Source organism: Mesocricetus auratus, unplaced genomic scaffold (assembly GCF_017639785.1).
Source record: "Mesocricetus auratus isolate SY011 unplaced genomic scaffold, BCM_Maur_2.0 Super-Scaffold_6730, whole genome shotgun sequence".
Taxonomy (NCBI): Eukaryota; Metazoa; Chordata; class Mammalia; order Rodentia; family Cricetidae; genus Mesocricetus; species Mesocricetus auratus.
The window spans coordinates 41228139-41242947 of NW_024429184.1; the positions used below are offsets into that span (position 1 = coordinate 41228139).

The following is a 14809-nucleotide window of genomic DNA, read 5'->3' on the forward strand; positions in this document are numbered from 1 at the left end:
TCATGTATATGAGAGTCAAGAGAACACCTTCAGGTTGGTCTTCACCTTTCACCATGTGTGAGACAAGGTCGGCCTTGTTGAGTACAAGAAGCTAACTGGCCTCAGACTTGTGGAGTTTCTTTTGTCTCTGCCTTCCAGCTCGCCCTAGGGGTGCTACAATTAAAGGTTCTTGCTACCATGTCTGACTTTATGTGAGGTCTGGGGATTTGAACTCAGGTTCTCATTCCCATGCACCAAGCACTTTGCCCACTGAGCATCTCCCTGACCAATGAAGGAGGTTTGAACAAGTTTTTCACACACATTTTCACTCACCTTGACATTACTGCAGTGTAAACCTTTGGCCATGAGAATGTAAACCAAATCTCTTGTTAAATTGTCCTTAATTCCTAGGATAACACCACTATATACAGAAGGTACTTCCCACTAAAAATAAATAAATGAATAAATAATTAAAATACATAAGCACACACACAGAGGAAGGCAAATCTAGATGAGACTTCCTCAATGATCTCCAATTGCATTTAAAAAATGAATACTGCACCCTTAATCTCAAGAGGCAGAGGCAGGTGGATCTCAGTTCAAGGCCAGTCTGGTTTACAAAGCTAGTTCCAAGACAGCCAGAGATGTTACACAGAGAAACTATGGCTCAAAAAGCAAATACAAATTAACACCAATAAATACCATAAATACCAAGAGAATTCAATTAATATTTAGAACAATTTCCATACCACTGCATTTGTGTATTTAAACCTTATAAAATATAAATAATTTCTGGCTTTTCCTAAGCAGTGTCACCAAGGGAAAATGCAGCTAGAAATACTGCCAAAGGACTAGAGTGATGGTTCAGCTGTTAAAGACTAGGCTCACAAACAAATCATCAAGAAGTACTGCCATATTATCTGAAGTTTCTCCTATGGTTACTCCTTTTACCCTATAAACTACGACCCACTGAAATAGTGTATTATGTATTTTTATATTTATTACATTTTTGAGACAGGGTCTAAAACTGTGGATGTTCCTACCCCAGCTTTTTTTTAAAGACAGGGTTGTTTTGAAAAAAATCTATAGGGGCTGAAGAGATGGCTTAGCAGTTAAGAGCACTGGCTGCTCTTCCAGAGGACTGGGTTCAATTCCTAGGACCACACGGCAACACACAACTCTCTGAAACTCCAGTTCCAAGGCATCTGGCACCCTCATAGAGATACAAACCACCAATGCACATAAAGAAAAAGAAAAAACAAAGAAAGAAACAACCCACGTATGCTGTCTATATAGCCCTGGCTGTCCTGAAACACTCTGTAGACCAGTCTGGCCCGGAACTCAAGGGATTCACCTGCTTCTGCCTCCCAATTGCTGGGAGTAAAGGTGAGCACCACCACACCTGGCAGAAGTAAAAACACTTAACAAGAGGTCAAGTAAGTCAAAGTTTCAGCATGGTTAAGGGGGGACTCACAGTCTTCCCACCCAAAGCTGAGCAACTATTGGTAGTTGCAGGCTGCTAGGGCAGGCAGAGATTTCTTCAGGCCCATCCTCCAGTGCATTGCCCCAAACCCAAGCACATATGGGCAGTTTAGTTGATTCAAGAGGCTATAAAAAGAAGGAAGAAAAGGAAGTAGGGAGAGGGTTGTGGGTGGAGGCCCGGGAGGAGTTATAGAGGAGTAGGAGTTATATGATTAAAAAACATTGCATACGTGCATGAAATTCTTAAAGAACAAGAAATATTTTTAAAAAATAAAAATACAAACGTTGGAGGTATATGTCAGTGACCAAGTACAGGCCGAGAGTGAGGGAAGCCTCAGGCTCAATCTCAGAACCAGAAACAAAAAGATAACCTCGAAAGCCTTGAACCCTATAAAGGTAGTATAAATAGTCACATTTTACCTACATTTACAGTTGTGTTTAAGATGCATGGAAGTTGCCGGGCAGTTGTGGTGCACGCCTTTAATCCCAGCACTGGGGAGGCAGAGGCAGGTGGATCTCTGTGAGTTCGAGGCCAGCCTGGTCACAGAGCAAGTTCCAGGCCAGCCTCCAAAACAACACAGAGAAACCCTGTCTTGAAAAACCAAAAATAAGCATGGAGGTGCTCAGAAAACAAATGGAATACAAACTCACTGTTCATGTTATTGAGTATGTGTGTGTTTCCTTTTCTCTTTCCATTACAAATGTTAAAGGTACACTTGTGGTCATATGAAAGTCTATGAAAGGGGTCCTTATTATTTAAGAAAAAGTGAGACAGCAGCATTTATCCTAGAGTACAGTATAAAACAAAGAAATTCATAACTATTCTTAACAGATAGTTTCTTACCTTATTGGACACAGTCCAAAATTGTCGATCTGAAGTCATACCATGTAATTCAATTAAAATCTGTCTGATCCGCCAGGGATCCACTGATAATATAAGCTGATGTTCCAACTGGCCAATGTTGACACTTGCTGAAGCTAAAGAAGAGAGCTCCATTTCAGCTAATGACTAAACTCAAGAGTTAAATGTAAACTTTTAAGTATGATACAACTGAGAGAAATGGCATATGTGAAATGTCTTAAGTTAAAAGTAGAAACCATTTTGAGAATGGAATTATTTTATGTAACTCAATTTACGTACTAACTTTATTTCCACATAGAAAAACTACCACAACTTGTATGCACTTAGTAAAGTGAATGCATCTTTAAAAATACAAAATAAAGGGGCTGCACAGATGGCTCAGAGGTTAAGAGCACTGGCTGCTGTTCCCAAGGTCCTGAGTTCAATTCCCAGCAACCACATGATGGCTCACAACCATCTATAATGAGATCTGGTGCCCTCTTCTGGCCTGCAGGGATACATGCAGACAGAACAATGTATATACAATAAATAAATAAATAAATAAATGCTTAAAAAATACACAGTAGATATGTAACAGTCAAAGTAATAAACTGGCCTTCAGGATTTGCAGATCATATGGAAAAACCGATATTAACAGATTCTCTCTTGTGAATATGTGCTAGTAAAAGTATGCATGGAAAAAAATCTTTATTGGCAAATACTGAAGGAGTGAGTGTTTTTCTTCATGCATTTTTACATTTATTTTTTGTGTGTGCCCATATGCCACAGCATATATGTGGAGGTCAAAAGACAAGCTTCAAGAGATGGTTCTCTCCTGCTCCCATGTACCTGAACATGGGTCATCAGGCTTGGTGGCGGGTACTATTAGCCTAGATGTGTATTTTTTTAAGGGGTAAGAGAAAGAGGAAGGATTCCCATCCTCTCACCGCAGGAAAAAAAAAAAAAAAAAAAAACAACCTAAATGATCACTAAAACTTTTAAGCTTAGTCAGTCTTCAATAATACATACTTTTTTGTGTTAATACCATTCTTTATACTAAACATTCAGACAGTTTAAATTCAATGAGGATCAAGACAGCTAAAAATTTTGCTTTTGATAAACTAAAGGACTAACAACCTGTGTGGTTCTAGGTTGTTTCTTATTAAAAATAGAAATGTATTTGTGAATTGACTTGTGAAGCAACCTTGTTTCTTATCTAAAGTTAAACTGGAAAAAAAAAGAAATGTATTTGTGTATATATTAATAAGGTCAAAAATGGGAGAAAAAAGTCAAATAAGATAAAAATGACAACACTCTCAACATTAAATACTTAACCAGTAGCTGACAGCACAGCCATATTGGCTGACAATCACAATTCCTTTGGGTCCCAGAATCCCTTGTCAACCCCATTTTTTCGTACTTTGACCCTCATGAACACAACAGCAGTAGTGTCTGTCTTGGTGTATCCCCAGCTAAACCCTTTTATGAACTACGCCCAAATCTCCATCAGCCACTGGTTCAGAGGCTGCTCCCACAGAAATCTGACCACAGCAGACAGATGAAGTTTCTATTACTTACTCACACAAACACCAACTGAAATACCAAGAAAGCCTTGGGAATATCTTAGTATTAACTTGAACAGGGGCAAAATGTGAGCAGGCAGAATAGGACTAACCTGGGATATCATAAAAAGAAGTCACAGGCTTAATGCACAGATTGACTCTGGGGGCCCTCTTCCTCATCTGATCGACAAGAAGCTTTCGTTCTTCATCTTTCAACAATGTAATGAAAAGCTCGTGTGAAGAAATCATAAAGACGTACTGCAGATCTTCCAACCCCAGACACACGTTCCTAAAGCAGTGAGAAACATTTAAAACAGAGGCGCAAACTCTCGCATGGGAAAACATTCCTATCAACCAATTATTATTTATAAGCCACTTTAAAGAGCCATCATTTTGGAAATTATTTAACAAGATGGGCACAGCAAAGGACACCTCTAATCTCAGCATTTGGGGCTAACTGGAAGTACATGTTGAGCCCCAGTATCAAATAAATAAATGGGGTGAGTGATTTAATCTCGAGCATCACACTTCTCAGCAAGGAACATGGTAGCACACATATTCAATCTCAGCAGTCAGGACTCCAGGTCCCAGGATTATGAGTTTCAGGATAACTGGATATTCATAGCAAAACCCTATCTAAAAAGTGAAAGCTGGGGCACGGGGAGAGAGGTGCAAGGAGAACAGTATGGCTCCCACGGTTAAAACACTTGCTGCTAAGCCAAGGTTAGTTCCCAGAGCTCACAGGATACGAGGAAAGAAAGGAATCCTTTATCCTCTCCACTTACATCCACAAACATACCCTGGCATGTGCTCATACAGAGACAGACACTTTCCTCATGAACTAAGTTACAGGTTTAAAAAAAGGAAAGAAACAGGTACTTACTTTAGAAAAGCAGCCATGTTTCCCTTCAAAGAGTCTGAAGCTTTTTCTACATTTACTGATCTTGAACACACCTAGGAATTTGAGCAATTTTCATTTGAATATGGATTTCAGTTTAAAAAATTGAAATTTACAAACAACAGATGCCTGTAGAGGCCAGAAGTTAGTGCTGAGTGGAAGCCCTGGAACTGGATTACAGACAGTGGTGAGCAGCCAAGTAGGTGCTGGGACCCCTCTGAAGACCATACAGTGCTCTTAACCACTCAGCCAGCTCTCCAGTGCTTCAAACAACCGAACTTTCATGTCTCAATCACTGTGGTGGATTAAAAACTACCCACAAAGGGAGTGACACTATAAGGAAGTGTGGCTTTGTTAGAGTGGGTGTGGTCTTATTGGAGAAAGTGTTGTCACTGTGAAGGCAGGCTTTGAGGTCTCATACATCCTCAAGCCACACCCAGTGAGAAAGACTACTTCCAGTTGTCTGTGCGTCAAGATATAGGACTCTCGTCTCTAGCACCTGCAACATGCTTCCCTGTACTCCACCATGATGGTAAGACTAAATCTCTGAAAATGTAAGACACCCCAATTAAATGTTTAAATTCCCCAGCACTCGGGAGGCAGAGGCAGGCGGATCTCTGTGAGTTCAAGGCCAGCCTGGTCTACAGAGCAAGTTCCAGGACAGCCTCCAAAACAAAACAGAAAAACCCTGTCTCAAAAAAACAAACAAAAAAAAAGGTGCCATGATCAAGGGGTCACTTCACAGCAACAGAAACCCTAATTAACACAATCACTAATTGCTGATTTAGTGAAATAATTTAAGACAAAAATCAAGATAAGAATTCATTAAAGAGGGGGCTGGAGAGATGGCTCAGGGTTTAAGAGCACTGGCTGCTCTTCCAGAGGTCCTGAGTTCAATTCCCAGCTCACAACCATCTGTAATGAGATCTGGTGCCCTCTTCTTGCCTGCAGGTATACACATAATAAATAAATGTTAAAAAAAAAAAAAAAGCTGGGCAGTGGTGGAGCACGCCATTAATCCCAGCACTCTGGAGGTAGAGGCAGGCAGATCTCTGTGAGTTTGAGTGAAGTCTGGTCTACAGAGTGAGTTCTAGGACACCCAGGGTTGTTACACCGAAAAACCTTGTCTTGAATACCCCACCACCAAAAAAAGAGTAACTTAGCACATTAAGTTCCTATTACAAGCCGGGCGGTGGTGGCGCACGCCTTTAATCCCAGCACTCGGGAGGCAGAGGCAGGTGGATCTCTGTGAGTTCGAGACCAGCCTGGACTACCAAGCAAGTTCCAGGACAGCCTCCAAAGCCACAGAGAAACCCTGTCTCGAAAAACCAAAAAAAAAAAAAAAAAAAAAAAAAGTTCCTATTACAGGAAACAGGACCTGCCTTCTACTAAGTTTCAAAAATTTTTCTTACACATAAAAGGGAAAATATGGACAAACGCCATCAAAAGAGGTAGAAGTCTAAACACCTATGACAGCAGACTAGCTAGACTGAGAAATTTCAATAAAGTTACAATGTTTTTTTAGTTGTCTTTTGTTTTTAATTATAAAATGTGCCCATTTTTGTTTTCCTTCTGCCTTGCTCCCCCTTCTCTCTCTGTCTCTATCTTTTCTGAGTCAGGTTCCCATATATTCTAGGTGGTCTCCAGTCTGTCATGTAGCTGACAATGACCTTGAACTTCTCACTCACCTGCAGTTACCTCACTACTGGAATGGTGTGTAACTACAACCAGTTTTCTAAGCTAATGGGGATGAACCCAGAGCTTTTATGCATGTTAGACAAGCATTCTACCAACAGAGCTACATCTCCATTCTGGTAAGGAAAGCTTTTAAGAGATTAGCAAACATCTTGGATACAAAAATGTAGAAAGTTCATTATGCCTGTAATCAATACACCAAGTCCACACCAAAAAATATTTAAAGTCAGACAAAGTAGCATATGCCTATAGTCCCAGCACTTAGAAGGTCAACTTTGATGCCACCCCAGGCTAAGCAGTCAGCCTTTGTTGCAAAACAAAACATTAAAACTCAGAAATTGCTCAACAGTTACTCTGAGAATCTGAGGGACCAAAACTCGGATTCCAGCACTCACACAAGGCCAGTGAACCCAGCTCCAAGTGATCAGAGACAGAAGGATCCCTGGGCCGACTGCATTCCATCAAAGAGGGGAAAACACAAGGATCAGCAAATGAGACCATGACTCAAAAGATCAGGTGGAAATTGGCTGAAGAGGACACTTAATACCCTCTTCTGGCCTCTGAGCTTATACAGAGGTGTATACAGCTATGTGCTACGCTCACCCAGACACCTAAGTAATTAAAAGTGAATCTTAAGTTCTGGCAAGATGGCTCAACAGTTAAGGGAACTTGAGTTCCAACTCTGACAAGTTGTCCTGTGAGCTCTACTTTCATCCAATTGCATGTATACACATATATACATACAATAAACAAATATATACATAAACAAAACACAACATTTTTTTAAATAAATATTTTTAAATAAATAATTAGTTGCTGAAGCTGGGCAGTGGTGCATGCCTTTAATGCCAACTCCTGGGAGGCAGAAGCAGACAGATCTCTGAGATCTCTGGGTTCAAGGCCAGCCTGGCTACACAGGCAGTTCCAGGACAGCCAGGACCCTGCCTCAAAAAAATCAAATAAGAAACAAATGAACAACAAAAAGCAAACAAACAAACAAAAACCATTGGGAACTGGAGAGATGGCTCAGCAGTTAAGAGCACTTACTGCTCTTGCAGAGGACCTGCTCTTACTTCCCAACACCCACTACCAACGACTCACAGCTGCTTATATCTCCAATTCCAGGGGATCTGATGATTTCTGGCTTCTGTAGGCACCTGCACACACATGGTGCATATAAACTCAGACAGACACACGTAGAAAATAAACAAATTTTAGGCCAAGTATGGTGGTATAGGCCTTTAGTCTCATGCTAGGGTGGCAGAGGCAAGTGGAGCTCTGGTCTATACAGCAGAACTCTGTCTTGATTTATTTGTCTTAATAAATAAACAGATTTTTCTCTATAAAAAGAAAAAAGGCAGAGCCTTAGGTTGCAGCCCTAAGTGCTGAAGTGCAGCAGAGGAGAAAAGGAAAGACCCAGTAGGACATGAGCAGAGGATATGAAAGGAACAAGGAAGAAATGGAGAAAAGGCCTGTCTGGAGAGGAAGCAGAACAGAATGTTGATGGCATATGCCTAGCTCACCATTGGGAGGCCTGGGCCGCATAACAAGACCCAGTCCTTTAAAACAAGGAGTGGGGGAGGAAGAGTAGGAGGTGGAAGGGAAGGAAAAAGAAGAGGGAAGACTGGGGAGGGAAGGAGAGAGGTACGGAGGGAGGGAGGGAGGAAAGAGGAGGGAGAAGAGAAAGCAGGAGGAAGGAGAGGAAAAGGAGGAGAAAGGGGGTAGGAGGGCAAAGAGGAGGAGGGGAAGATGCAGAATGAGGGGAGGAGGAAAAGGAGTAGAGGGAGGAAGACAAAGGGGAGGAGAGGAGAAGGGAAGCAGCTGCTGCTCAGTTTGTCAATACTGTCAAGTCTAGGCACAGAGAAAGGCAGAAGGCAGAGCAGAGAGTACTGGACAGCCGCTAGAAAACATAAAGCGATGGTCCATCACCACAGGGGAAATGCCTTACCTCAAGGAGAAAGTCTATTTTTTCTTTGTTTGGTCTAAGAAACAGCTGGTTAAACTGGACACTAACTGTTCTTCCTTCCAGAATATCATGTACTGTGTTGCAGACACATACTTTAAAACAGACTTCATCCAGAGCTTCATTTCTACAGAACACAGAAGTAGAGACACGAGTGCTCTTTTTATTGTAAGATGGGAAGAGTAGCTAGCACAAAACAAAACTCGAAAGGACGGAGTGATTTCTTCTTAAGAATAACATTTTAGAATCTTTAAGTACACTAGTAAATGTCACATACCAACTCAAGAAAATGTACAAAAAGATAATTTAGTTCTAAAGATTAAGTATAAAAACAAAATTGGGCTCCAAATAACTTTCTAACTTCAAACACTTTAAAAAGAAACCAGGAGGGCCTGGAAAGATGGCTCAGCAGTTAAGAGCACTGACTGCTTCTTCTGGAGACCCCAGGTTTAACTCCTAGCACCCATATGGCAGCTCACAACTGTCTATAACTCCAGGTCCATAGGATCTGACACAGATACACATGTAGGAAAACACCAATGCACATAAAATAAAAATAAATTATTGAAAAAAAAGAAACTAGGAGAAAGAACTTTAAAATGTCTCCACTGGGGCTAACAGGCTGGCTCAGTGACTAAGAGAAGACATGGGTTTGATGTCGCTCACAACTGTCCTTAGATCCAGGGGATCCAACACCCTCTTCTGGCCTCTGAGGGCACAAGACATGCACCAGGTGCAGACATCCAAGCAAGGAAAACATCCATATACATAAAAACAAGTAATTTCTAAAAATGTCTCCATGACCACATTAGTGTTCCTTATATCAAAAGTGAAAATGTCAATGATTGACAGGTAATGTGACTTAACAACTCACAAAGCACTCGTTCTATTATTCAAAGATCAAAACTAATTTTTCAACTTACCCTTGTTGAGCTTTTTGAAAAAGCTCCCTTAGTACTGACTGCCGGAACTGAGCAGGTAAAGTGAAGGTTAGGTTATCTTCAATGAAAATCTGCACTACCTCCTAGAACAAAGACATAAAATTACATCCAAGTAAAAAACCAAGGCAGTTCCTTTAAGACACACTTTCTACAGGGTAAGGGATGTAGCTCAATTAACAGAATGCTTGCTTGCCTAGCATGGACAAAGCCCTGGCTCAGTGGCCAGCACTACATAAAACTGGGGATGGTGGTACATGCCTGTAACCTTAGCATAGGGGAGTAGAGGCAGGAGAATCAGAAGCTCAATGTTATCCTAAGCTACATACTGAGTTATAGAAAATTATAAAAAGTCTTACTGGAAAAGTATTTTCTTTCAAAAATTCTAAAATTAGAGTAAGAACCGAAATAATTCCCCTTTTCAAAGTTAAAGACCATGGACCACAAATGAGAAGAGAAACAGATTAATGAAGCCTTTGCCTCTAACTAGAAACAAACAAACAAAAAAACTATACCAAACATGAGCCAAGAGTGCTGTCATACATAACTGAGCACTTGGGAGGATGAGGCAAAGGCCTGCCTGGACTACACAAGTAAAAGTCCATCTCAGTAAATAAGAGAAGCAGATGAAAAACCTGAATCTGACATCTGAAAGACACAAAATATCTACATATGCAACTGTGATACATCTCCTCAAAGGGATTGAGATCCACAAATTGAGAATCACTGCTCTAATGGATCCTAGCCCTCTATAAGCCTGTATTACTGAGATGTAATTGAAAGATATCTATCTAAACTTTAATTCACGAGTACCTATCATTCACCTTAAAAAAAATTTAATTTCCTCCCCTAGACAAAGCAATATTTTAAAAAGTTGCAATCTTCCTCTTCATATATTTTTGAATGCATGAAGAAAAGACATTTCAGATGAAGATAGTGAATTATAAATCTGGGATAAAAACTCAATTAGGTGCCAGATAGTGGAGGTGTACACTTTTGATCCCAGCACTTTGATGCCAGGAGGCAGAGACAGGCAGATCTTTGGAGTTCCAGGTCGGCCTGGTCCCTATAGCTAATTCCTGGACAGCCACAGCTGTTAAAGACAGAGAAACCTGTCTAGAAAACTAAAACAGCACCAGAGCAGCATAACAAAAGACACCCTGACACAAAACAATCAAGCAAATACAAAAAAAAAAAAAAAGAATTGAAGGACGAGTGTCCAGACAGGACACTAATTACAGCCTGAGACAATGGGCAGGCTCACTGACAAAGGGAGTGTGTTAAAGAATATCCACCCCCGACAAACCACTCTGTTCTTCCCGTCCAAGGCTGGGATGGTAGACGAGCTGTGCTAAAACAGAAAGAAGGCCTCAGGTTCCATAGAAAAGCTCCCTCTCTACCTATGATTTTAAAGCCTGGCTTTCTGGCTTGGACAGCTCTTACAGTTTCCTAGAGAAGTGATTAAGGCAGGCAAGCTTTTCTGTCAGTAACAGTAAACACATATATGACTAATTTTAATGTCTCACCCAAGTCTCATGATAATCTGAAAAAATGAGATAACATTAAGGGTTACATTACTGTTTAGGCCTGGCTGACACTGTAATTGACTAGCTCCAAATCACACAGCTGGCAAATGGTGGTAGCAGGATTTGTACTCAGTTTGTTTCTAAAACTTTTCAAGCACACCTCTATAATCCCACCTCATCTTACCTGATAATTGCCAGATCGTAAACAAATGTGGACCTGACTATATGGAGTCAACTGCTGAGAGTTATTATCAGAAGAAGGTACAAGAACATCACAGGCTTGACAGTAGCCGGCTAGCCGCTTCTCATCTATGGTACAATGAAGAGATAATGAACCTATCTGTAAAGTAAGAGTTATACATCATTATCCGTTAATGTGACACACATAATAGACCAGTACTCCTTAGTGCATCTAACAGTATGAGAAAATGACAATGAAAATTTCAAAACTACAGGAACCACAAATGATGACAAGGTTAAATGTTTTGAGAAGACATCAGCAAAACTTTGCTCAATGACCAAATGCAATCTGTGATCTGCTTTTGCTTGTCCTTTCTAGGGTTGAAAAGAACACAACACCCAATACAGACTGACTGTGATCCATAAAATCTAAGCTATTTACTGTTCAGCCCTTTACTTATTTATTTATTTTCACTCAGTACGTATGACAAATAAGGCATTAATGGTGAGTGACATCCCTTACAGCAAACCTACACACCATAAAAATCCATACATCAGGCAGATTTAAAAGATGATTAAAGAACAATCTTTTCTCAAAAAATATTAGAAATGTCACTACCAAAAGCAACTCTAAAGATCTTTTTTTTATTTTAAGTAATTATACCTAAAATCAACAAAACTAGCAATTTCTAATAGCTCTACATAGAGTAAGCCTAGGGCTAGAGAGGCAGCTCCATGGTGGAGCAGCTACCTACCAAACTGAAACCAGGGGATCAAGCCCTAGTACTACAAAAGTGAATGAACAAAGAATAAATTAAGCTTTGAGGGTATCTGATTAATTTTTCTACTAAGGAAAGGAAATTAAAATACTTTTTCAGGTTCTTAGATTTAAAAAGAGTTACACAGCTCAGTACTTGACAGTTCACACGGAGGACCTGAGTTTGGTTCCCAGTGCCCATGTTGGTGGCTCACAGCCACCTACAATTACAGCTCCAGGGCATCACACACCATCGGCGGGCCTCCAGGTGAACGCGTCCTCATGTGCACACACCCACCCATAGACAAAAACATACCCAGATTTTGAAACATAAATCGTGCTTTTGAAAATGTAGTCATGGGAATCATGAAAGAAGCTTGTTCTAAAGCCGGGCATTGGTGGCGCACGCCTTTAATCCCAGCACTCAGGAGGCAGAGACAGGCAGATCTCTCTGAGTTCAAGGCCAGCCCTGTCTACAGAGCAAGTTCTAGGACAGCCTCCAAAACAATACAGAGAAACCCTGTCTTGAAAAACTAAAAAAAAGAACAAGAAAGAAAAAGAAGCTTGTTGTATAGAGCAGGCTGGCTCCGCCTCCTGGGGGCTAAGACTAGAGGTGTGTACACCACATCTGGCTGGCACTCTACTTGACACTGGACACAGATGAACAGCTGTACCAAGTCCCCACTGCCTTGACTCCCTGCCATGAAGTACCTCAAACTATGATCCAAAATGAACTTTTTCTCTTAAGTTCCTTTTGGACATTTTATCCAGCACAGGAAAAGAAACAAGATAACAAGGAAATAAGATGGTCACATTGGTTTGTTGGTGCTGGGATTGAACCAGAGGACTTGTGCATGCAAAGAACACATTCTACCATGAAGTCATACTGCCAACCTTGGTTTGGTGCCACATATCTATTAATGCCAGCACTAGGGCCAGCCTTGTCTACACTGTGAGTACCAGGCAAAACATAGTGAAATTGTCTTAAAAACCAAACAAGTTACACTCTAGTACCAACACAGCTTTTCTTTAGAAAAATTAAAGTCAAAACCCTACATGTCTTTAAGGGACCAAATATTATGTATTGTTTATGACTGTGCTTACCTCGGCAATAAGTTCTTTAGTCCTAAAAAACTTCTCTCTGGCATTTTCATAGACAGCTGAATTTGTAGAGCCTTGCTGGAAGTACACTGCACCTAAATCATAACATACCTGAAATGATAACAAAACACCAATTTGCTCAGTAGATTTTATATAGATTATATGCCAGTAACCCCAGCACTGAGGAAGCTGATGCAAGAGGGTCACAAGTTCAAGTCCTGGTTAAAAGGAAAGCAAGTTCCAGGTCAACCTTTATATTAATGAACAAGTTTCTTTAAAAAAAAAAAAAAAGGAACTCTAATCTAAACCACAGAAACAAAGGTAGAAATACATCTACCTAAAACCTCAAGGTCTTACATGCAATTTCCAATACACTGAGTCAGTAATGAAGGAAGTACCTGGCATTGCATCTCCTCAGTTTTGATTTTCAGCCCAGCTGTAGAACTGTCAGTTTCTCCATTCACCATGCCTGGTTCCATTGCTAGTAAGTCCAAAGTTCTCATAGTGTGAACATATAAATCCTTGTTTAATTTCAAGGCTGCTTCCAGGACCAAAATAGAATCTGCAGCTTGTTCTTTTAGCTACAAAATTCAATAAAAAAATGAAAATGCAAAAACAGTAACTGATTATAATAACCAAAAAAAATTTTACAGAATACTTAGTAGTTTCATGTACCAAAAATAGGAGACATTTCAACAGGTACAATTATTTGTTGAAGTAATAATCTTAAATATTAAAAAAGAGTATGTTCCTTTGTAAAGTTGGAAACAAAATATAGGAAAGATTTGTACTATTTCACTTTAATTTATGCAATGGATATTTGTATACTTCACTGTTCAAAGTCATGTTACTAGACACTACATAAGAACAATAAAATGACACAGGCTTTTTGCTTCTCTATTCAAAATATTACAAACTCCCCTATATATTTGTTTAACATAGGTAAGATTTTTTTTCTTTTATCTCAGTTCTCCATAGATACAGCTAACCTTCTTCAGAACACTGAAGTAGGTGTTAAATACTTACAGAGATTATATATAATTTACAGGTAATCTCCCATTTCTTTTATATTGAGTAGATTAAAAGTTAAATATGGGCCGGACGGTGATGGCGCACGCCTTTAATCCCAGCACTCGGGAGGCAGAGGCAGGCGGATCTCTGTGAGTTCGAGGCTGGGCTGGACCAACAGCCTCCAAAACAATACAGAGAAACCCTGGCTCGTAAAAAGCCAAAAAAAAAAAAGTTAAATATGGGGTGCTTAGCAATTAAAAGCATGCATTGCTCTTCCAGTGAACTTGGGCGTTTGAGTCCCAGAAACTACATATGTTGACATACAACCACCATGGGAATCTGACACCTCTGGCCTCTTGCAAACACTTGCACTCATGCACAAACAGACAAAGACAGACAAATAGACAGATAGACACACACATACATACACACACAAATGAAAACTAATAAAAATGTAAGAATCTTTAAAAAAAATCCCTATGGGGTATCATAGGCACAGCACTGCCTAGCATAAGTGGGCCTTGGGCTACAGCCTAACAAACACATTAGAGATATGCTATAATTTTCTGACAGTATTTTGTTTTTCAAACACAACTGCTGTGAATTTTATTTATTTATTTATTTATTTATTTATTTATTTATTTATTTATTTATTTATTTTGGGTCCAGGCCCACTTCCCCTGACTCCTCTCCCCCTAATCCCTGCCTCCATGCTGTGAACTTTTAAGAGAATATAATAATATCACCTAAAAATCAACTTTTTGGTTTTCTTAGTTTTTCTTTTTTAAACAGGCTCTCTAGTCCGGGTTAGCCTCCTTATGTAGTTGGGGGTAGGCTTGAAATTTTGATCCTCATGATTTCTCCTCCCCAGTACCA

The 14809-nt window shown here is 40.0% G+C and overlaps 1 protein-coding gene across 2 annotated transcripts in view; it reads right to left on the minus strand.

Annotated features, from left to right (window-relative positions):
• The window catches only part of Ints8 (integrator complex subunit 8), a 48691-nt gene that overhangs the window by 25152 nt on the left and 8730 nt on the right, over positions 1 to 14809 (minus strand). For both annotated transcript variants that reach the window (XM_005066207.4, XM_040740914.1), the window contains exons 6-14: positions 13321 to 13503; positions 12926 to 13033; positions 11069 to 11224; positions 9344 to 9444; positions 8406 to 8547; positions 4748 to 4818; positions 3978 to 4153; positions 2306 to 2439; positions 313 to 423 (exon numbers count right to left, since the gene is read on the minus strand). In XM_005066207.4, coding sequence (XP_005066264.1) covers positions 313 to 423; positions 2306 to 2439; positions 3978 to 4153; positions 4748 to 4818; positions 8406 to 8547; positions 9344 to 9444; positions 11069 to 11224; positions 12926 to 13033; positions 13321 to 13503 — 1182 coding nt within the window. The remainder of the gene's footprint in view (positions 1 to 312; positions 424 to 2305; positions 2440 to 3977; positions 4154 to 4747; positions 4819 to 8405; positions 8548 to 9343; positions 9445 to 11068; positions 11225 to 12925; positions 13034 to 13320; positions 13504 to 14809) is intronic.